This window comes from Pongo abelii, chromosome 2, assembly GCF_028885655.2.
Source record: "Pongo abelii isolate AG06213 chromosome 2, NHGRI_mPonAbe1-v2.0_pri, whole genome shotgun sequence".
Lineage (NCBI taxonomy): Eukaryota > Metazoa > Chordata > Mammalia > Primates > Hominidae > Pongo > Pongo abelii.
In genome coordinates, this window is record NC_085928.1 from 108011862 (window position 1) to 108034310 (window position 22449).

The window sequence follows — 22449 nt, forward strand, 5'->3', positions numbered from 1 at the left end:
TTTTTTTTTGGTGGGGGTTACAGAGTCTTACTCTATTGTCCAGGCTGGAGTGCAGTGACATGATCATGGCTCACTGCCACCTTCATCTCCCAGGCTCAAATGGTCCTCCCACTTTAGCCTCCCAAGTAGCTGGGACCACAGGCACACACCACCATGCCGGGCTAATTTTTGTATTTTTTGTAGAGATGGGGGTTTCCCTATGTTGCCCAGGCTAGTCTTGAACTCCTGGGCTCAAGCGATCCTCCCATCTTGGCCTCCCAAAGTGCTGGGATTACAGGCATGAACCACTGTGCCCTGCCTAGTTACTCTTGGGCTAAGTTCATATCCATACACACAGGATATTCTTTCTGAGGCCCCCAATGTGTCCCACAGGCACCATGCTGTATGTGACACTCCCCCAGAGATGGATGTTTAGTTTGCTTCCAACCGATTAATGGCGTGCAGTGGTGCCCTGGAAACATTTGTACCTGGGCTGCTGTGTGTCATGGGAATGTATTTACGAGATGTATTCTTAGAAGCAGTATTCTAGCTTTTGAATTTTAAAATCTGACATTTATGGCAATTGTTAAAATGAGGTTACCATTTCCTACTGAATACTATCAACACCAAAAAAGAAGAAGGAGGAGGTGGAGAAAAAAAAAGACAAAAAAAAAAAAAAAAAAGTGGTAGGGCATCTTAGCCATAGGGCATCTTTCTCGTTGGCAAATGGGACCAGCCTTGGGTGGTGGCCATTCCCCACTGAGGCCCCTGTCTGTTTTCTGGGAGCTGTATCGTGGGTCTCAGCAGGTCAGGGAGATACCCCATGGGCAGCTTGCCTGATACTCTGGGCAGCCTCTCTTTTCTCTGTCAGCTGTCCCTAGGCTGCTGCTGGGGGCGGTTGGGTCATCTTTTCAACTCTCAGCTCACTGCTGAGCCAAGGTGAAAGCAATCCCACCTGCCCTAACTGGCTCCTAGGCACCTTCAAGGTCATCTGCTAAAGAAGATAGTAGTCTCACAGGTCAAGGCGATCTTCAAGTAAAGACCCTCTGCTCTGTGTCCTGCCCTCTAGAAGGCACTGAGAACAGAGCTGGGACAGGGCTCAGGGGGCTGCGACTCCTAGGGGCTTGCAGACTAGTGGGAGAGAAAGAACATCGCAGCAGCCAGGCAGAACCAGGACAGGTGAGGTGCAGGCTGGCTTTCCTCTCGCGGTGCGGTGTGGAGTCCTGCCCCGCCTCAGGGCTTTTCGGAGCGTGGATCCTCAAGGAACAAGTAGACCTGGCCGCGGGGAGTGGGGAGGGAAGGGGTGTCTGTTGGGCAACAGGGCGGGGCAAAGCCCTGAATAAAGGGGCGCAGGGCAGGCGCAAGTGGCAGAGCTTCGTTTGCCAAGTCGCCTCCAGATCGCAGACATGAAGCTTGTCTTCTCCGCCCTGCTGTTCCTCGGGGCCCTCGGTGAGTGCAGGTGCCTGGGGGCGCGCGCCGCCTGATGGGCGTCTCCTGCGCCCTGTCTGCTAGGCGCTTTGGTCCCTGTGTCCGGTTGGCTGGGCGCGGAGTCTCTGCGCCCCGCGGTCCCAGCGCCTGCAGCCAGGAAGCGGCCCCGACGCGGGGCCAGTCTCTTTCCCACTTGGGGAGGAACAGGAGCTGGGCTCCTCAGGCCGGATCGGGGCACGTCTAGCTCTGCGCAGAGCTTCTCAAAAGGCCTCCCAGGCCCCTGTCCCTTTGTGTCCCGCCTATGGATTTGGTCCCCATTGTATTGTGACACGCGTTTTACCTGGGAGGAAAGTGAGGCTCAGAGAGGGTGAGCGACTAGCTCAAGGACCCTAGTCCAGATCCTAGCTCCTGCGAGGACTGTGAGACCCCAGCAAGACGGAGCCTTTACGAGACTTAGTTTCTTCACTTAAAGAAACGGCCTAACCATGGGTCCACAGGGTTGTGAGGAGGAGATGGGGCATTCACACACCTTCCGTGGCAGAGGGGTGTGGAGGGGTGCAGTGCTCCTGATGGAACCATGTGTCAGAGGGTTTGAGAGGGAAATGTGAGCCAAACAGAAGGAAGGAGTAGAAGGAAGGAAACAATTGTTAGTTCCATAACCAAAGTAATTTCTCGGGTGCTCAGAGGGCACTCCCCAGCACTGCACATTAGTGACCTAAATGTGTGAGTGCGGAGCTCCCTGCAGCGCCGGGAGGGGAAGGTCCCAGGCCACAGCAGAACGGGGTGTGATGGGCATCAGGACCTAGGCAGTGGGAGGGGGCACAGTGAAAGCCCAGGTGTCACACCTCCCCAGCCCAGTGCAGCCTCCACCTGTCTTATGGCATCTACCTAAGGCTGGGAGCTTCCTGGATGGAAGTGGTGGCGGTGGATAGAGAGCAGCAGTGGGAGCCCAAACCCATCCTTGTCCCTGCCCTTCTGGTCTCCTGCTCCAAATTCCTTCCCATGGGTGTTGGTCATCCTTCTCTTCTCTAAGACAGATTGAGACTGGCCAGGACCCGACTGTTCTCTTCCCCTCAAGCTCCCTGGCAAGTGACCTGTTGCACAGGGTTAGGGCCACCTGGGAGGGGCAGGAGAGGAAGGAAGCCTTGCCTTCCTGGAAGTGGTCACGGGGTGTGGTACAGGATTCTGGCTCAGAATTGCACCACTGGGTTTTATATTCACTTGGATCTTTGGTTGTTTTGGCGCCTACTGAGGTCTGAAGTTTGAATCCTGCAGTCAATTGGGATGGTGGCCTGTACCCCAAAGTGCCATTGACACCCTTGTCCTTCCTGAGGAAAGGGTGGCAGTTGCCCTATGGAATTCCTGCCTTGCTCCCCGTGGGTGTCCAGGCTGACAGAAGCTGGGTGGGTGGGGCCAGCTGGATCTAAGCTGTGTGAGCAGTGGGTGGAGGAGTCTGTCTGCTTAGCCCCTGGAGCCATGGGCTGGGAGGCACTCATGAGGTTTCCCATCAGTCTGAGCAGTCTGCCTGGGCCCTATCATGAGCTGTGTGGGTAGGTGGGTAGAGTAACTCCTGTCCTGGCCCCTGCGTTTGAGGCCAGGGCACTGCATGTCTGCCCGGAATGTATGCTTTAGCCAGTGTCCAGCCAGGTCCAGTGGGCAGTATCTGAGTGCCTGACACTGAATACAAGTGCTGGGTTGAGGATTTTGGAGGGGCCAGACCTAGACCTGCTTCAGGGGGTCACATAGCTCCAGAGCTGGGAGGTAAGAGCTTGTGGGTCACACAGCTCCAGAGCTGGGAGGTAAGAGCGTGGAGACTTCACCTGGTGTTTGGGGGGCTGGGGACTGGGAATCCTGGAAGGGAGCTCAGTGGTCCTTTAGTCACTCTGGCTCAGCTCCTCTTAGGGGAAGAAATGAACTCTGCCCACAGGTTCCCGTCATTGCTCAGCCCCCACCTCCGGCTTGAGGCATGGTCTTCCATTTTACTCTCTCCCTTCACCCCCAGAACCCACCCATTACTAAGTTGATTTCTGATACCAGCTCCCTGCCCCCTTCTCTGTTCTCAGTGCTGTCCCCCACTCCACTCAGACGAGCCCTTCCCTGGTGCCTTCCTTGGCCACAGCTTCTCTGCCTGTTCCCAGGTCTCAGTTCACTCTGCCCCTGCCCTGGGGAGAGCTCCAGTCTCCAGTCTCTCCCGTGAGTCACAGCTTCACTGCATCCTGAATAAGACCTCCCTGGATCAGCATTGGAGATTTTCCATGATCTGACCCAGACCCTTTTCTAGCCTCATCTCCAACCTATCTCTAACTTTGCCAACCTAAATAGACAGGCTAGCCCAGTGGTAAGAGTAGGGGAGTTTAGTGCCTGACTGCTTAAGTTCGAGTCCACGTATGTCTCCATTAGTTGGTATTTGTTTGGTATTTGTTCTCTTTGAACACATCCACCATTCTTATCTTCCTCCTTTTGGATTTTTGCCTCTCCAGTGAGAAGTGAAATCTGGTCCTGTCCACTTACACATTCCTTGCGTGACACACAGTGCTGTGTATACCGCAGGCATCCAGTTAATGCTCACTGGGTCACAAATGGCTACATCTGATTGGGTTAATTCTCAGTGTGGGATAGTTCCATAAGGGCTTCCAAGGCAAGATTATATCCCCTGGGATTTCCCCGGGATGAGGGTGGGTGAAGGGGGAGTATGGCAGCTAGGTGTCCCCAAACCCCTACAGACTCAGCCAGGGAGCTACAGGCCTCTTGCTCACCCAAGGGCCATGGGTGGCTCTCACCATAAGGGGATGGCTCAGAAATGGGAGACAGCAGAGGCTGAACATTCTACCCCATAGCACATCCAAATGGCAGAGGGCTTTTACAATTGTGTGTTTGTTTTGTTTTTTTGTTTGTTTTTTGTTTTAGTTTTTGGTAACAGTTTTACTGAGGTACATTTTGTATATCATAAAAAAATCACCTATTTGCGTACAATTCAATGAGTTTTAGTAACCTTACCGAGTGGTGCAACCATCACCATAAATCTGTTTTAGAACACTTTTATCCCCCCCAATAAAGGTCCCTCATGCCTGTTTATAGTTAATCCTCATTTCTACCCCAGCATCAGGCAACCACTAATCTATTTTCTTGTCTCTATAAATTTGCCTTTTCTGGACATTTCATACAAATGGAATGATACAGCATGTGGTCTCTTGTGTCTGGCTTCTTTCACTGAGCATAAGTGAGGCTCGTTCATGTTGTGGGGCATGCCAGTAGTTCTTTTCACTGCTGAGTAATATTCCACTGAATGAATGTACATTCACCAGTTATTGGGCATTTAGGTTGTTTCCAGTTTTCTACTATTCTGAATAAGACTGATATGACTATTCATGCACAAGCCTTTATGTATGATAGGTTTTTATAGTATTTCTTTTGGCTATATGCCTAGAAGTGCAATTGCTGGGTCCTATTGGAACTCTGTGCTTCACATTTTGAGAAGCTGCCAACCTGTTTTACAAAGTGGCTGTTCATTTTACATTCTCAGCAATGTATGAGGGTTTCCACTTCTCCACATCCTCATCGATATGAGTCATTGTCTGTTTTAGCTATTATAACCTGTTCAGTGGCTGTGAAATGATATTTCGTTGCATATTCCATTTGCATTTTTTGACTAATGATATTGAGCACTTTTCATGTGCTTATTGCCCATTCATATATCTTCTTTGGTAAAATGTCTGTTCTTATCATTTACCCATCACGTATTAAATCCTTTTTGATGTTATACTATCTAGCATTGTGTTCTTAATTTCATTTTTAGATTGTTCTATGCTGTATGCAAAAATATGATCAATTTTTGTATATTGATCTTGTATCCTGTGGCCTGGCTGTACTTGTTTATTAATTCTAATAGTACTTTGTAGATTCTTCAGTATTTTCTACATAGAAGATCATATTATCTGAAAATAAAGTCAGTTTTACTTCTTTCTTTCCAATATGGGTGTCTCATTTCTTTTCTTGCCTTATTGCTGTGACTAGAATCTCTGGTACTGTTGAATAGAAGAGGTGAGAGTGGACACTCTCTCATCATTCCCAGTCTTAGGTGGAAAGCAGTCAGTCTTTCACCATTTTAGTATAATGTTCATTGCAGGTTTTTTGTGGATGCCTTTTATCAGGCAACCAGGTGAGTAAATTCAATGCGTCTTCCTCCCTAATTACATGGATTTGAGCAACAAAAGCAGGCTCAACAGAAGAACCAGTATTTCAGCAACAAAAGCAGGCTCAACAGGAGAGCAAGTCTTTCTGTACAGAGTGAATGGTGGTAGCTCAGGCACACCAACCAACTGATTTCTCCCCATTGACACTGATTTACCATTTACCTCAGCTACCAACTGAGTCAGCTATATTTTCCCTTGTTCTCTTGGCATTCCCTGGGAAGACATTTATGGACAAAACAATCTAGAGAGACCTGGATTCTCAGCTGGGCTCTGCACTGCTGAGTGGCGAGTCACTCAGCCTCCTTAGGAGCCAATTTCCACATCAGTAAAACAGGAGCAATGGCTCCTTTCCTGCCTACCTTCCAGGTTCAAAGTGGCCAAAGCTGGTAGAAGAATTCCATAACTGATCTGAGGGATCATCATCCTTTTTTAAGTGGTAGGAAACATGTCAAAGTCTTAGGAATGAAAATGATCTAGAGGGACTTTCTCCTTTAATTTATTGAGAACCACAGATCTCTAGCCAATGCAGAGATCCTATTAGTTTAGCAAGATGCCTCCACTTGTGGAGAATGGCTGGACGTAGCCATGAAATGGAGAGGGAAGGAGGGCAGCCAAGAGAGAGGGAGGAGTCTGGAAAACTCCATCAGAGGGTGCGTTGGTCACCCCTTCAGTCAGTGGTTGAATCCTTACTCCTTGGCCCCTGTCTCCCAGGACTGTGTCTGGCTGCCCCTAGGAGAAGGAGGAGTGTTCGATGGTGCACCGTATCCCAACCCGAGGCCACAAAATGCTTCCGATGGCAAAGGAATATGAGAAGAGTGCGTGGCCCTCCTGTCAGCTGCATAAAGACAGACTCCCCCACCCAGTGTATCCAGGCCATTGCGGTGAGTCAATGCCAGGTGTTGGTTGGGACCAAGCTGAATGGAAGGGAGAGAGAAATGGAAAAAGATAGAACATGAGCTCGCCTCACTTCCTCTGCTTCACCTGTTGGGCAATGAAGTGGGGAGCCGTCCTCTCTCACAGGGAACTATGCTATTTTCAGAGCAGAAAGAAAGGAGCTCAAGAGACCATGTGTGAGGAACCTGGAGCCTCCACATAAACTGTTAATAACAACTGTTCCAAAATGAAATGTAAGCAGTTGTATTTGATGAATACATAGGATCGGCAAAAAGCAAGGTTACTCAGAGAGGGAAATCCTCCAAAAGAGTCATGACCTCTAAACCCTGTGAGAAAGAAGCTTGTCCTGGTCACCGTTGCCACATCACATGGCTGGGGCAGGGCCTGCCAGGGTGCTGGGCGTTAGAAAGACTTTTGTCTAAGACACTTTCAGAGAGAGAGAGAAAAGGATATCATGACTTGTATATGATTTCTGATTCCTTTTATTTTTTGAGATGTAAGATCTACTGAAATGATTTTTACTCATTCATTCAACAAATATATTCTGTGTATCTGCCATATGCCATAATCACGTGTACTCAACTCCAGCAGAGTGAATAATTTGAGTAAAAGTTCCCGAGGCAACTTCATAGGATTATCTTATAAATACAATGGAGTTATTAGAATAGCACTTAGGGAAACATCTAGTTTAATCAATGTTTTAGGCTATTATTTTACAATTATTACCTGCATACAAACAGTACCAGTGGCTGGGCGCGGTGGCTCACGCCTGTAATTTCAGCACTTTGGAGGCCGAGGTGGGAGGATCACCTGAGGTCAGTAGTTCAAAACCAGGATGGCCAACATGGCGAAACCCTGCCTATACTAAAAATACAAAAATTAGCTGGGTGTGGTGGCACACGCCTGTAATCCCAGCTACTTACAAGGCTGAGGCAGGAGAATCACTTGAACCCGGGAGGGGGAGGTTGCATTGAGCCAAGATCATGCCATTGCACTCCAGCCTGGGCGACAAGAGTGAGACTCCATCTCAAAAAACAAAAAACAAAAACAAAAAACCAGCAGCAGCATCTCTTGCTTGTTTAAAATGCAGATTCCTAGGCTCTATTCTAACCTACCCAATCTGAATATATATGAAAGAAGCCACAAAATCTGCCTTTTAAAATAAGATCCTGTCTAAGGCCATACCACCCTGAAGGCGTCTGATCTCGTCTGATCTTGGAAAATGAGATCCCTGTTTGAAATCAGTACTACATACCATTCATTCAAATAAAGTTGAGATAGATTAAATGGTTAAAAATAAAACTTGTATTATTGAAAAACTAGGGGGCAGGTTAACTAGCAGAACTGTAGAGGAAATAGAAATCTCTTAAACGATGAACTAAATCATGAAACAAACAGATATTCTAAAATACAGAAAATGTAATTCATAGCCCATAGAAAATATTTAAATAAAAAATTTAGAAAGCACTGGAATGAATGAATGTGCACCAGCTCTGACACGTGATTACTATTTACACTCTATAAAAGAATAACTCAAGGCCGGGTGCAGTGGCTCACGCCTGTAATCCCAGCACTTTGGGAGGCCAAGGCAGGCGGATCACGAGGTCAGGAGATCAAGACCATCCTGGCTAAGATGGTGAAACCCCGTCTCTACCAAACATACAAAAAAAAAAAAAAAAAAAAATTAGCCAGGCATGGTGGCACACGCCTGTAGTCCCAGCTACTCAGGAGGCTGAGGCAAGAGAATCTCTTTAACCCGGGAGGTGGAGGTTGCAGTGAGCTGAGATGGTGTCACCGCACTCCAGCCTGGGCGACTCTGTCTCGAAAAAATAAATAAATAGAAGAATAACTCAAATTGGAAAAAATGTAGAATCATAGAAGAAAAATGATATGAACAGAGTTACCAGTAAGAGGGAATTCATAGTTAATAAAAAATACTTGTGAGATGTTCCCCTTACTAATCAGACCTGAGCAATTTGTTAGTACTCACATTTTCTATAGTAATAACAGCTAATAGAATGATAGCCTGCCCTGCTGGTGATTCAAGAGTGAAGCTGGTCCTCATGGTCCGTGCCGTTCTGAATTGGTTTTATAAGTCTTCTGGAAGCAGAATGGCAACGGCAGCCAGGGTCACAGGGGGAAATATGCTCCTCATCTGGGGGATTCCACCCTCAGGTGCCTGCCCAAGGACACAAGTGGTCACAAGGAAAAACACTGAGGGCAAAGATATTCATGAAAATCAGTCTTCACAGGCAACAGTTAGAAATAAACTCAACTGCTAAACATTGGGGGAAATTATTTAATACACGATAGAACACCCACATTATGAGAAAACATTATGCTGTCTACAAAATCAATAAAGGCTCTGCAGAAGTTAGAAAATGTATCCAGTTTTAGATGAATAAGCAGTCCACAAAATATGATGTATCCCAGGGGTCCCCACCACCTGGCCGCGGACTGGTACCGGTTGATGTCCTGTTAGGAACTAGACCTCAGAGCAGGAGGTGAGCAGAGGGCCAGTGAGCTTGACTGCCTGAGCTCCACCTCCTGTCAGATCAGCGGCGGCATTAGATTCTCATAGGAGTGTGAACCCTAGTGTGAACTGTGCGTGCGAGGATCTAGGTTGCACTCCCTATGAGAATCCATTGCCTGATGATCAGAGGTGGAACAGTTTCATCCCAAAACCATTCCCCATCTGTCTGTGGAAAAATTACGTTCCCTGAAACTGGTCCTTGGTGGCAAAAAAGTTGGGGACCCCTAAACTATCCCATATTGCAAACCAAAGAAATATGTAGTCATGTGGGAAGCAATGTGCTGAAGTGGAGGAACATGGTTTCTTATGATAATTTTAGGATATCTTAATAACTATATTTTCTATCCAATAAAACAGAACTTAAAAGAAATGAATATAGAGCAAAAATAGAAAGTATCTAGAACAAACGACTTCAAATATAGATGACTGTGAGGGGTGTGATCGGGAGAGTGACACAGGCAGGCAGAGGAGAAAGAGGGCAGGCGCCAGTCTCAGGACTTAGAGGGCGGTGCTCACTGTCCCAAAACAGGGGTCCTTGGCTCTCACCATCTCTCATAGGAAGTGAGGGGACAGGATGGAAAGCGGACCCCTTTGACGACCTTTCCAGCCACAGAGACTTTTTGAGGTCCTGAAGTCCCACTTGCTGGGTCTGGGTGAGTTTTCTGCTGAAGCCAGTCTGGCCTCTTTACTTTCAGGCAAACAGGGCCGATGCTGTGACCCTTGATGGCGGTTTGATATACGAGGCAGGCCTGGACCCCTACAAACTGCGACCTGTAGCGGCGGAAGTCTACGGGACCGAAAGACGTGAGTTCTGCCTGGGGACCCAGATGCCACGGTGGCCTCAGCCTGTGACCTGAGCTCTGTGGATTGGGAGTGGGGGAACATGTGGAGGTGGAGTCTCGGTCACATCACACATGTAGAGAATGGAGTCACTGGGCTCTGGGCCAGATGAAGGCCGTTCCTCCTGACGCTGACCCATGAGAGGAGGACACACGTGAGCTGCGAGGAAACTGCAGCACAGCATTCCCCCTTCCCACCGGAGACTTTTCAGGATGGGTTGTTTTTGTCCCTCTTGTCCAGGCTAAGAGCTTTCAATTCTGTCTGCCCCTTTGCAGAGCCACGAACCCACTATTATGCCGTGGCTGTGGTGAAGAAGGGCGGCCGCTTTCAGCTGAACGAACTGCAAGGTCTGAAGTCCTGCCACACAGGCCTTCGCAGGACCGCTGGATGGAATGTCCCTATAGGGACGCTTCGTCCATTCTTGAACTGGACGGGTCCACCTGAGCCCATTGAGGCAGGTAAGATGGCTGGGGGATAGTAAGTGGCCTCAGGCAGGGGGCTCTATTCCAGTTGTAAGCACAGGTCACACAGATCATGCAGGTGAAAGTGTGGGATGAATCAAGGAGTGGGTGAGGCTGGCCAGCTTGTAACATCCTGCCGGCAGGATCTGTTACCCCAGCAGCCCTTGGGAGGCACAGCTGAGGCTGCTCTCGGCAGAGATGCATGTCTCGAGCTCCCAGCCCCATGACAGAGTCTCTCCTGCAGGGGTGGAGGAAGGGGCCCTGCCCACAGGGACCTCAGGATGGGAGGTGTAACCCGCTGTGACCAGGGCTGGCTCACACTCTGTGGTCCACTTCTGTGTTTAACAGCTGTGGCCAGGTTCTTCTCAGCCAGCTGTGTTCCCGGTGCAGATAAAGGACAGTTCCCCAACCTGTGTCGCCTGTGTGCGGGGACAGGGGAAAACAAATGTGCCTTCTCCTCCCAGGAACCGTACTTCAGTTACTCTGGTGCCTTCAAGTGAGTGACCCTGTCCCCTTCTCTTCAGTGGCCAAGTGTCCCGTGGCCTCAGGCCGGGAGGCCTTTTCTCTGGCCCCACATAGAGCCCAGCCTGCTCTTGGGGACCAGAGAGGAGGTCTGGTTCTCCCACTGCTGTGTGTCCAAAGAGAGTGCAGGCCTGCCCACTGTGTGTTCCCCTCCAGCCTTCCGGGCCCACCTGTGCCCCCCACTTCTCACCAGCCCCACGGGCAGTCACTGTGGCTGTAGGCCCTCCTGTTACCTCAGAGACCCCTGAATCCAACTTGGCTCCCCTGTTGTCCTGGGTTCCTCATACTAATTTCTGCCGCCTCCCTAACCACAGCAGGACTGAAGGCATCTTGTCATGAGATGTCCAGTCCTGGCTCCTGGTTGGGCAGGACCGCTGCAGTGTCCAGGCTGATGTCCTTCTGCCCACCTGGGCCTCTCCCCATGGCTGAAGGACAGTGAGCAATGCCTGATTCGCCCCCATCCTCTGCCCCCACATGGAGGCTGAGCTCCCCCTTTTCCCATTCTGTCTGCTGGCACTAGAGTATTTTTGCAGAGGGAGGCCTCCACACTTCCCCACTGGCCAGGGCACACCTGCACACTCAGTCCTGAGGGAAACAGCCACATGAACAGTGATGCTAAGCCTTTACCCTCTTGGGTAGAGGCTTCAAAACTCTCTTTTATATAGAAAAAAAGTTTTGTCCTCTTAGCCCTCAAAGCAGAAGATTGGGGCCTCTGGCTAGCACCTGAGTCATTCTTCAGAATCTACCTGGAGGCAGCCCCTACCTTCCCAGCTGGGATGCCCCAAAGCTTCAGAGCCCTGCCCTGCAGGGAGTAGAAACCCACAGATGCTGAGTGCCAGGGCTGCTGTTCCACAGGGAGGGGCCGGGGAGGGCTGCCTGTGCTTACCCCTGATGGTTTCTCTTTTCACAGGTGTCTGAGAGAGGGGGCTGGAGATGTGGCTTTTATCAGAGAGAGCACAGTGTTTGGTAAGAGCAGGGTAATGAGCCGTGGGTACTGACCCTTTATATCTTACTTGATCATGACTCTGACCTTTGAGCTAATTAGATTCCTAAGTTCATGGCAGACCATTTTCAAGATTCCTACAGGGCACAGCTCTGATTTTATGATCTTTCATATTTTAAATGATCAGTTTTCTTCAAACCTCCTGTGCCTGCTGCCTTTCTCTTCCCCTCATAGACACCCATGCCTAGGTGCTTGGCAATGCGTCCTCCAAGACTTATGTACTCATGCAGAACAGATCGTGCTGGTTTGTGTTTCTGGTTTCTGAGTTCATAGAGGTTTTACTGAGCATTAGAAACCCTGCTGCTCGGGTTTTCTGCTCAGCATTTTGTTTTAGAGGTTTATCAGTATTGTTGTATACATGTCTAGCTCAGGGGTCCTAACAGTTGAGGAATGTTCCGTGGAATACGTCCACATTTTACTTCTCTGTCGCCATAGTGATGGACAGGGGTTGTGCTCTTTTTTCCTCTACCACATGCAGCCACATGACTGATACCTTCACCTGTGTTCCCTACTTACCTGCTGGACAGTGTCCCTCCTGGACTTATACTAAAGCACAATTGATGAGTATGTAGAGGCTAAACACACTGCACCCAGGACCAGTGGACATAAGCTCACTACATTCCATGCAAGACCAATAGAGACAGGGCTACCATATTCCACCCAGGGCACTAGAGAAAGCGACAGACACCTACATTCACTCAGGACCATCAGAGACACACCCCACATCCACCCAGGACCACCAGAGAAAGAGACAACACCCACATTCACCCAGGACCATCAGAGACAGACCCCACATTCATCAGAAGCCACCAGAAACAGGCTTCCACGTGCACCCAGGGCCACCAGAGACAGACCCTACATGCACCCAGGATCACCAAGCTGCTGTCTGGAATGACACGCTGCAAGTGTTCTAATTTCCCCACAACTTCAGTTAGAAGTATTTTTGACTTTCATACTTTTTGTCCAAATGATGGTTGTAATGCAATAGATAGTTCGTTGTTGATTTTAATTTTCATTTCTCTGACAGCTGGTGAGTTTGATCATCTCAACATGTTTGCTAGCAGTCTGGGCTTCCCTTTCTTATTTTGTGACATTTGACTACTTTTTAAATTGAGTTTCATACCTTGTTTCTGCATGATTTTGATTCAAGGACAGGAGTTCCTTCTATCTAGGTATCAAACTATTGTTGATTTTAAACTTTAGTAAAACCTTTTCTCAGTCAAAAATCTGACAACGGTAGTCTTTGTTGATCAAAAATCCTTGATATTGATAAGGTCAAATCCACAAGCCTCACCTTGTTGGTTTGTAGTTTTGAGGTCTTTCAAAGATGCCCTTCTTCACACCCAAATCATAATTATTTCCTACAGTAAGATTTGAAGATCCCCTTCCTCATCTGATTATATGTGCTCTACCTAGAAAATCAGATATAGATTTGGCTTTAGCATTTTATCCCCTTTACAGTGAGGCAATCTTCCTTACAATAAAAAAAGTATCTTTTTCTGCCATGTGTGAAGCCAATTCTACACCAAGTTTGTATATATCCAAGTGGACCAGTTTCTGAGCTATTTTGTTTCATTGGTGTATTTGCATTTTTTCTGCTTTTGTTACTGTGGCTTACCAGTGGGTCTTACTATCTGGTGGAGAGAAAGAGAGAGAGAGAGCTAGCCAGTGAGAGGAAGAGAGAGAGAGAATGAGAGAGAGCTCCCTCTCCCCTCTCACTTTATTATTCCTTTTCAAATATACTCAGCTAAAACTTCAGAATTATTTTGTTGAATTTCTGGAAAAAATCATACTTTAATTTTGATTCGAATAGTATTGAATTTAAATTGTTCCATGAAAAATCAGCATATTTATAACATTAAGTTGTCCAGTCCGTGGTGATGCTAAATCTCCCCCATTTGATCACACCTCTTTTTAGTTTCTTTGATAGAACTAAAATTTTTCCTTTATGGGTCTGTTGTGTCTTTGTGGGAGGCTAATTATTAGCTACTTAATGGTTTTAGTTGCTATTGTAACATCTTATAGTCCATATTGGTTTCTATTTGGTTATTGTTAATGAGGATAACATCTGATTTTTGTAGGTTGCTCTTATAACTTGTTACTCCTCTGAGTAGTTTCACTAGTTTCTGTTGGTTTCATTGGTTTTTTTTGTAGATGACTGTATCATCTTTTTAAATAAGAGTGTGTCTTTTTCCTTCCAGTGTTTATATCTCCCATTTCTTTTGTAAATTGTGTGATCTGGATATCTAGAATTGTGCTGGCATTGTAACAGTGGGCATCCTTGCCTTGTTCCTGATTTTGCAGTGAATGTCTAAATTTTCTTCTTTTAGTAAGGTTTTTGCTGTAGATTAATGGCATTTATCAAGCCAATAACTTATGGCCAGGTGTGGTGTCTCGCCCCTGTAATCCCAGCACTTTGGGAGACTGAGGCTGGTGGATCACATGAGGTCAGGAGTTCAAGACCAGCCTGGCCAACATGGTGAAACCCCATCTCTATTAAAAATACAAAAATTAGCTGGGCGTGGTGGCATGTGCTTGTGGTCCAGCTACTTGGGAGGCTGAGGCAAGAGAATCTCTTGACTCCAGGAGATGGAGGCTGCAGTGAGCTGAGATTGCACCACTGCATTCCAGGCTGGGCAACAGAGCGAGACTCCATCTCAAAACAAACAAACAAAAAAACTTTACCAGTTCTATCTATTACTATTTTTCTGAGGCTGAAAAAAAACCACACACAAATAGATGTTGAACACATAAACAATCGTTCTGCATCTATTAAGATGAAGACGATCTCATGGTTTTCTTCCATTAAATGCAGATTACTTTAGTTTTTTTGATGTTCAGCCATTCTTTTGTTAATGGAATAAACTGGTAAGCCTTCATTCCAATCTATTAGTTTTTTAAATACTCTGTGAGATTGAGTTAGCTAATATGTTATTTACAATTTTTGCATTTATGTTTGTAAGTAAAACAAACCTTTAATTCTTCCCTCCTATACTTTCTCTGATTTTGACATCAAGGTTGTACTAATCTCATAAAATGACTCGGGCAAGTCTTTTTTCACTTTACACATTCTGAAGCAACTTATATATGATATTCCACAAATGCCTGAACTTATTCATAAAACCATTCTTCCCCTTCTTTTGATATACTCAGTGTTGGAAAGTGACTCACCTTCTTGCCTTATTTCCTGCCTTATTAACATTTTTGTTATTTTTATTCTTCCCAGAGATGTGAGTAAGGGAGCAACCCTTGGTGGCCCCCGGGCTTGTCTCTACAAAGTGACTTTTCCAGGCAGAGATGCCGCAGAAACAGATGGGTCTGGTTTGGCCTCTCTGGCCTGCCAGGCAGCAGCTGCATGGGAATCCCAGGGTGGCCTAAGTGATTTAGGATGAGGATCACACCTCGGCTGCCCCCTGAGGCTTTTGGGGCACTACCTTTACCTTTCTGAGTGTTCTAAAGCAAACCCCTGCCTTTCTGACCCTCAGTTTTGTCAGCTATCTCCCCAAGTTCAAAATTCTGTGGGGAGAAGGGGAACTATACCTCGCGGTTACTGCTGGAGTCGGCTCATCTAGGCTCCCTCCCACCTCCCCTTCCCTGCAGAGGACCTGTCAGACGAAGCTGAAAGGGACGAGTATGAGCTACTCTGCCCAGACAACACTCGGAAGCCTGTGGGCAAGTTCAAAGATTGCCATCTGGCCCGGGTCCCTTCTCATGCCGTTGTGGCACGAAGTGTGAATGGCAAGGAGGACGCCATCTGGGCGCTTCTCCGCAAGGCACAGGTATCTTCACCCACAGTCCTCCCCACTTGCTTGGATTTGGGGCGCAGGGAGCAAGGTTTCTTACTTCCTTGACTTCTGCCACTCTAGAAGTCCTGTAGCCTTGCTGTAGGATAGCACACTAATGCATTGGGCTGCTTGCCCAGGCTGTACTCTGGACAGCAGAAGCACTGAAACTCTTCTGCCACATGGGCTGACAGCGTCTTATGATGGGAGCAGAAGCAGGGGGTGGCCGATGCAATCTTCTCAGGGCCCTAAGGTGCTTGGACCTCAGCAACTCTTCAAAGAATGAGCCATAGCTGAGCTTGGGTCTCCGAGATGGCACAAGTCCCTCTGCAGGAGGGTCTCAACCGAGGCTCCTGCTCTCAGTTAGAATGATCCCAAAGCTCCAGATACTCTTTTTTAACATCATTTTTTTGTTTCCTCCCTATTTACCATTGACACCATAATTCTATTTTTTCTTAATTAGGAAAAGTTTGGAAAGGACAAGTCAACGAAATTTCAGCTCTTTGGCTCCCCTAGTGGGCAGAAAGATCTGCTGTTCAAGGACTCTGCCATCGGGTTTTCGAGGGTCCCCCCGAGGATAGATTCTGGGCTGTACCTTGGCTCCGGCTACTTCACTGCCATCCAGAACTTGAGGAATAGTGAGTGAGCCCAGGAGGGTCCTGAGGTCTGCCTGGTGTGGGCTTCTACTTCGCAGCAGGTGGCTCTACTTTGTGGCGGTCACTCCTTTTCCCAGACACTGTGGGGTCATCGTGGAGGTTTGATGCAGGTGTGAGTGTCTTCTGTGGATTAGGTCAGGTGTCTCTAAAAGAATAGTCTGGCCACCTGATCAGTGCACATCAGGCTCCCCAGGCCTGGCAGAAAAATCAATTTGCCTCCTATTAAGTGAGAAACATGAACATGAACAAAGAGAGCCAGGACCCCTCCTGGATGAATCTGGAGGCCTGGATTTACCCACACTTCCCAGGCCCAGGCCTTTAACTTAGCTGGGGACACCATGGTGGGGGAACTCAGCTATGGCTCCTTCTCTACTGGGGGGCTGGGGGTGGGAGTCTGGGGGAACCCAGAGGCTGCACCGTAGTTATTGGTGGTGATTGCAGGCATTAGGGGAAGTCAGGGCTGGGCTCGAGGTCCCCTAGGCCAGCTCTTGGGACTGTCATTGGTCTCTGGGTCATGGAGCATTTATCCTCAGAGACAGAGACAATAGGCGCCTCCTGACTCTAAAGATTAATGGATAGATTAGAAGCCAGGGAACTTCTCCAAAGGAACAGAAATGGGAAACACAGGGAGCTCTGTGGGCCTGGAGAAGGGGCTTGGAGCTGAGAAGTGGAGGAGGAGAGGGCATGGGTCCACATGTCCACACATGTACTGTAGCTCCTGTTCCAGGGAGGGTCTGGGCAGGACCCTGGCTCTGGGGAGGTTGGACAACCTGGCAAGGCTCAGTTTGCCCGGCCACCTGTGGTCTTCCCTCTGGCAGGTGAGGAGGAAGTGGCTGCCCGGCGTGCGCGGGTCGTGTGGTGTGCGGTGGGCGAGCAGGAGCTGCGCAAGTGTAACCAGTGGAGCGGCTTGAGCGAAGGCAGCGTGAACTGCTCCTCGGCCTCCACCACAGAGGACTGTATCGCCCTGGTGCTGGTAGGGAGCTCCATCACAGGGGCGGGTGGCAGGCCCCGTGGAAGACCTAGGGTCTGGGCACCTGCTTAAAGTGAAGTCAGCAGTCAAAGAGGCCACGGGAGCCCAGATGAGGCAGGGATGCCTGGAGAGGTGTGCTCAGGGCCAGGAACCATTTTAGGTTCAAAAAGCAGCTTACTGTGGGTTTCCCACTCCTTTGGTTATAAGAACAACTCAGGATTATTGTAAGGAATTTGGAAAATATGGAAAGGTATTATGTTAAAACAAAACAACAACAAACCCCCGAAACTACCTGTGGTCTCACACAGAGGGACAGACATGGTTAAAGTCTGGCTAATTCTCCATTCCAGTATTTCTCTGCACGTCTACAGATATGCATGCAACAATAATGAAGTGTTTCAGTTATGTCATTTTTAAGCCCTTTTCACTAAACAGCGTATAATGGGCATTCTTCCACATGAATATTTACTCTTGGAAAACGTTAATTTTTTTTTTTTTTTAAGAGACAGATTCTTGATCTGTCACCCAGGCTGGAGTGCAGTGGTGCGACCACAGCTCACTGCAGCCTGGAACTCTTGGGCTCAAGTGATCCTCCCATCTCAGCCTCCCAAGTAGCTGGGGCTATAGGCATACGCCACCACACCTGCATAATAATTATTATTATTGTAGCGACAGAGTCTCGCTTTGTTGCCCAGGCTAGTCTCAAACTCCTGGGCTCAAGCAGTCTTCCTGCTTCGGCCTCCCAAAGTGCTGGGATTACGGGTGTGAGCCACAGCACTGGGACGAAAACATTTTTTAAACATGCTTCCAGGATATCTTTTATGTGAATATGGCTCAGTTTAGTCATGCCCCCATTCCTCTTTGTCCCTTACTTTGCTATTATCAATAATTCTGTGGTGAGCATTCTTGAGTAGAAATCTTTGCCCACATCTCTATTTTTAGTATAGTTGTAAAAAGTATTACTGGGCCAAAGAGGAAATTTCATACTACTGATGAGTCCATGATCCTGTGTTGTAGCCTGGACTTGTTCGTTCTGGTGGTGGGCCAGTATGACGACTTCAGCTTATGTGTTGGACAACTTCTGTGTAGTGCTTGGAGTGGAGTGCTAATGAGTTCAGATTAGATGAGGCCAGCTGTTCCCATCTGTGTCCTCAGTCAGTAAGACTGCTCCAGGAAGGTGTCCCCAAAGTGCCAGGGGCACAGAAAAGGTTTTGCTCAGAGGACAGAGGATTAATGCAACCTGTGCCTGGTCTTTCCAGTTGAATTGACAGCCCAGAAAGCAGGCAGGGCTGGGAGAGAATTAGTGGTGCACATGGTGTTTCCTCTGGGTGCTCAGTTTGAACAGTCCATCTCTTTCTGCTGTTTCGCTGGTCACCTGACAGAAAACCATTCTCTCAGAGAGCTATATAGACAGGCAGGACGGGATGCAGCCTCACTGTGGTGCTGGAGATCTGCTCTGTCTTTGCAGAAAGGAGAAGCTGATGCCATGAGTTTGGATGGAGGATATGTGTACACTGCAGGCAAATGTGGTTTGGTGCCTGTCCTGGCAGAGAACTACAGTAAGTGGAGTTAGCATCCTCTGGTATATTCCCTCTGGGTCATGGGAGTGGGGCAATGAGTAATCCCATTCGGTGAATGCAGGTGAAACATTATGATGGACAGATACATTCAAAAGGGAGAATCAGGGAAAGAAGAAACGAAAGGGGCCCTGTTACCCACAAAGCCTATTGTGTTGAGAACTAACAAGGGACAGGTTGGTTTTATCTTCTTAATTTTTCAGAAGATCTCTGTGAATTATAACATACAAACAGAAAAGTGCACATAAATGTACAACTCATGACACTTCACACACTGTACAGTCCATGCACTCGGGCCCAGATCGAACACTGCAAGTTTCAGAAGCCCCTTATGTCCTCCTGTCCCCCGCCCCCTTACCCCTGCAAGGGAAGCCTCTCTCCTGACTTCTAAGGGCACAGATCTAAGTTTGCCTGTGTTTTAAACTTCATGTTAAAGGAGTTGCACAGCATGTGTTTTTTTATGTCTGGTTTCTCTTGGTCATCGTTATGCTTTTCATCCACCTAAGTGTGTAGTTGTAGACTGTTCAGTCTTGTCGCTGTGTGAGTATACTGTGATTATTCATCATTTGAGTGTGGATGGGCATTTGAGTAGTTTCCAGTTGGTGGCTGTTGTGAATAATGCTGCTGTGAATCTCTGTGCCACATCTTTTGTTGAACATATAGATGCATTTCTCCTGCATGGAACTGCTGGGACGGTCTCTTTGGATTTGATTCTGCATCATTGAGATTTAAGAGTTTGTGGCTTCTCACTACATCTGGATGGATAATGATGTCTGGCTTGTCTTTATTCTTTCAGAATCCCAACAAAGCAGTGACCCTGATCCTAATTGTGTGGATAGACCTGTGGAAGGTGAGTTGGCATTAGCCACTTTCAGGGTCAAGGATAAGTTCTTGTTGTTGGAAGAGGAAGTGGCAGGAACTGTAAAAAAACAGAAAGAATTGCAGCCCTAGAAGCTATAGGGCTTCTAGGAGCAATAATTTTAAGGGTGCAAATAATTCACAGAGGAATAGTTCTAATTAATGTTTATATTGACCTTCACACTTGGCAAAGAACATCCATATAGTCCCTCATTTTGTCCTGGTCATGGAATGGGGGGTGCTACTTCCCCACCTCATGGGGATGAGGAAACAGTGGCACCGAGAGTCCCCAAATGCCCAGAATCTCACTCACAGCCATAGGTAATACTGTGGTAGATCCTGGTCTTGACCCAGGGTCCCTCGTGTCAAATCCAGTGCTCTGTGCACCACTCCCCCTGCCCACCAGAGCTGGTGCTTGCTCAGTTTCAGAAGAGACTTGCCCTTGGTGGGTGTCTGTCAGATGCATTCTCTCAGGAGGACAATGGCAACCATGTTGAGTTCAACCAGTGCAGGGCTGGTTCAGACTCAGCTCAGGGCAGTCCCTGGGGACATGTGCCTCTGTACCCACACAGCAGTTAGCCGGCTGGATGTTGGTGCTCTTGCCTGATGCACACTGTGGTTGGTGATTTATGCACTGTTGGGGTCTCTCTTGCTGTTTATAGTGTTTGTTGCTGTAGAAGCTTACACTGAGAGATGCATTGCTGGTTTGTAACTCAGGGACATTGTGTGGCTGGTTGAAGACAGTCCCCTGTAATCACTAAAAGAATCAGCTTTTCTTACTGTTTTATTTCATCAGTTTCACCTTAACATAAGGCAGCAGCTTATGCTTTCTCGGTCTACCTAAAAAGGCCAGGTCTTTGCGGGAATCATTGCCTGGTGATGCTTCTTGGCCTGTTTTGGCCTGGGCTGCAGACAACTCCACTGGAATCCATGTGCCGGGCCTCCTGGAGGTTAAGACTTGTTTTTCTGTCATCTGTTATGCCAGGATATCTTGCTGTGGCAGTGGTTAGGAAATCAGACGCTAGCCTTACCTGGAACTCTGTGAAAGGCAAGAAGTCCTGCCATACCGCCGTGGACAGGACTGCAGGCTGGAATATCCCCATGGGCCTGCTCTTCAACCAGACGGGCTCCTGCAAATTTGGTAAGGAGTTCCAAAGGTGCGGTGGGTGGGCCACCCTGCGGGGTAGGCATATTGTGCTGTGGAACCTTAGGGAAGGGAGGGGAGGGGATTTGCAGGCTGATAGTGGCCTGCAGGCCTCTTCCAGCATAAGGAAATTCTCCCTGTGGCTGCCCCCTGGAGACATGGTTGCACTGGGGGTTTCCCTGCACAGCACTTCCCATGCCCCATTCACCCCACCCCAAGATTAAAGATTGGAATATCTGCCTATTTCGCTGCACCCTAAGAATAAATGCAAGTTCCAAGATGTGCAAATGCTTTTTACCTCTTGGAGCTCCAGACCTAAAATCCTCTTAAACTCTGGCTTCCCAGCTTGGGGAAAGATGTCTGCTTGCCTCATGAAAGGTGACTCCTGTTACTAAGCAAAACTGACGCTTACTCTACACTGCAAAAGAGCCTGAATAAGACCTCACGAGTCTGGCTCCACCTGCTTCTGCAGTTTTCTCTCCCCACCACACCCCATACTCATCTTAGTCAGCATAAGCCACGCCCTGTCTGCTATGGGCCCCATGGCGTGGTGTGTAGCACATCCTCAACGTGACTCCCCTCTTGTATAGGCGTCTCCTAGAGCAGGGGCTCCACTGCATGGGTTTTTGATCCTGGCTGGGGCAGGCAGCTTTCATGTGGCTCTGCTCCTCACCAGCTCCATGGTAGCCTCTGAGCTGTAGGGAAACTGCCAGGATGGAATGGGAACTCCCAGCTTTTCCTGAGGTTGACACATAGTGTGGCTCTTCCAGCAGCAGTGGGAGTCTGATAATGGGTGACATTTGCTCAGTGGGGCAGAGCTTTCTTGTCACCTTTGTTTATTCTTTCTTGGGTTAAATCACACAATGAATGAATTCAGATCAGGTTCAGCTGCAAGGAACAGAAAACTCCTGAAATAGTAGAGGCTTAAACAAGACAGAAGTTAATTTCTGTGTCATGTAGTCCAGAGGTGGTTTGCCTAGGGCTGGTATGAAGACGATATGGTGTCTGGAACCTGGGCTTTAATCATTTGGCTACTCTGCCATTTGTGTGGCTTCTGTGCTCAAGGTCACCTCATGGCCCACATTGCATCTGTAAGTCCAGTCCCTGCTTCTGCATTCCATGTGCAGGATGAAGAAAGAGAAGGAGAAGAAAGGGCAAAGGCATGTACCAATTGTCTTTCAAGGTTGTTTCTGAGAAGCTGGCACCCAACACTCCTGCTGATATTTCACTGGCCTATAGCTACCCATATGGCCATATGAGTCCCAGGGAGTTGGATAAGTCTAGTCTTTATACCAAAGGGCCAGGCACACCCAGATACAAAGCAGGGTTTCCATTACTGACAAAAACAAAATCAGATCCTGGACTAGGCAACTCACAGGCTCTGCTGCACACAGCCATCACGGTCATGAGCTGAGTCCCCACCTCAAGGCTGTGATGACGGGACCCTCCAGGCAGCCACAGCTCTCATCCCCAGCCTTAGTTGGTTGTCCTTCTGTGCCTACAGACTGAATGAAGCTTTTCTGGTGGGTCCTATGTTGGTGACAACATGTTGCTTTGTGATGGTGAGTGTGTTCTATCTAGATTGCTGTCCTGGGAAGTCTAATGAACT

The 22449-nt window shown here is 48.1% G+C and overlaps 1 protein-coding gene across 1 annotated transcript in view; it reads left to right on the plus strand.

Moving 5' to 3' along the window:
• The first annotated feature begins 1350 nt into the window (after positions 1–1350).
• Positions 1351–22449, plus strand: part of LTF (lactotransferrin) — a 28688-nt gene continuing 7589 nt past the window's right edge. The window contains exons 1-12 of the mRNA XM_002813825.6: positions 1351–1428; positions 6312–6481; positions 9723–9831; positions 10143–10325; positions 10677–10824; positions 11761–11816; positions 15454–15632; positions 16099–16273; positions 17110–17264; positions 18730–18820; positions 19635–19688; positions 20682–20837. Coding sequence (XP_002813871.4) covers positions 1386–1428; positions 6312–6481; positions 9723–9831; positions 10143–10325; positions 10677–10824; positions 11761–11816; positions 15454–15632; positions 16099–16273; positions 17110–17264; positions 18730–18820; positions 19635–19688; positions 20682–20837 — 1519 coding nt within the window. The 5' untranslated portion in view covers positions 1351–1385. The remainder of the gene's footprint in view (positions 1429–6311; positions 6482–9722; positions 9832–10142; positions 10326–10676; positions 10825–11760; positions 11817–15453; positions 15633–16098; positions 16274–17109; positions 17265–18729; positions 18821–19634; positions 19689–20681; positions 20838–22449) is intronic.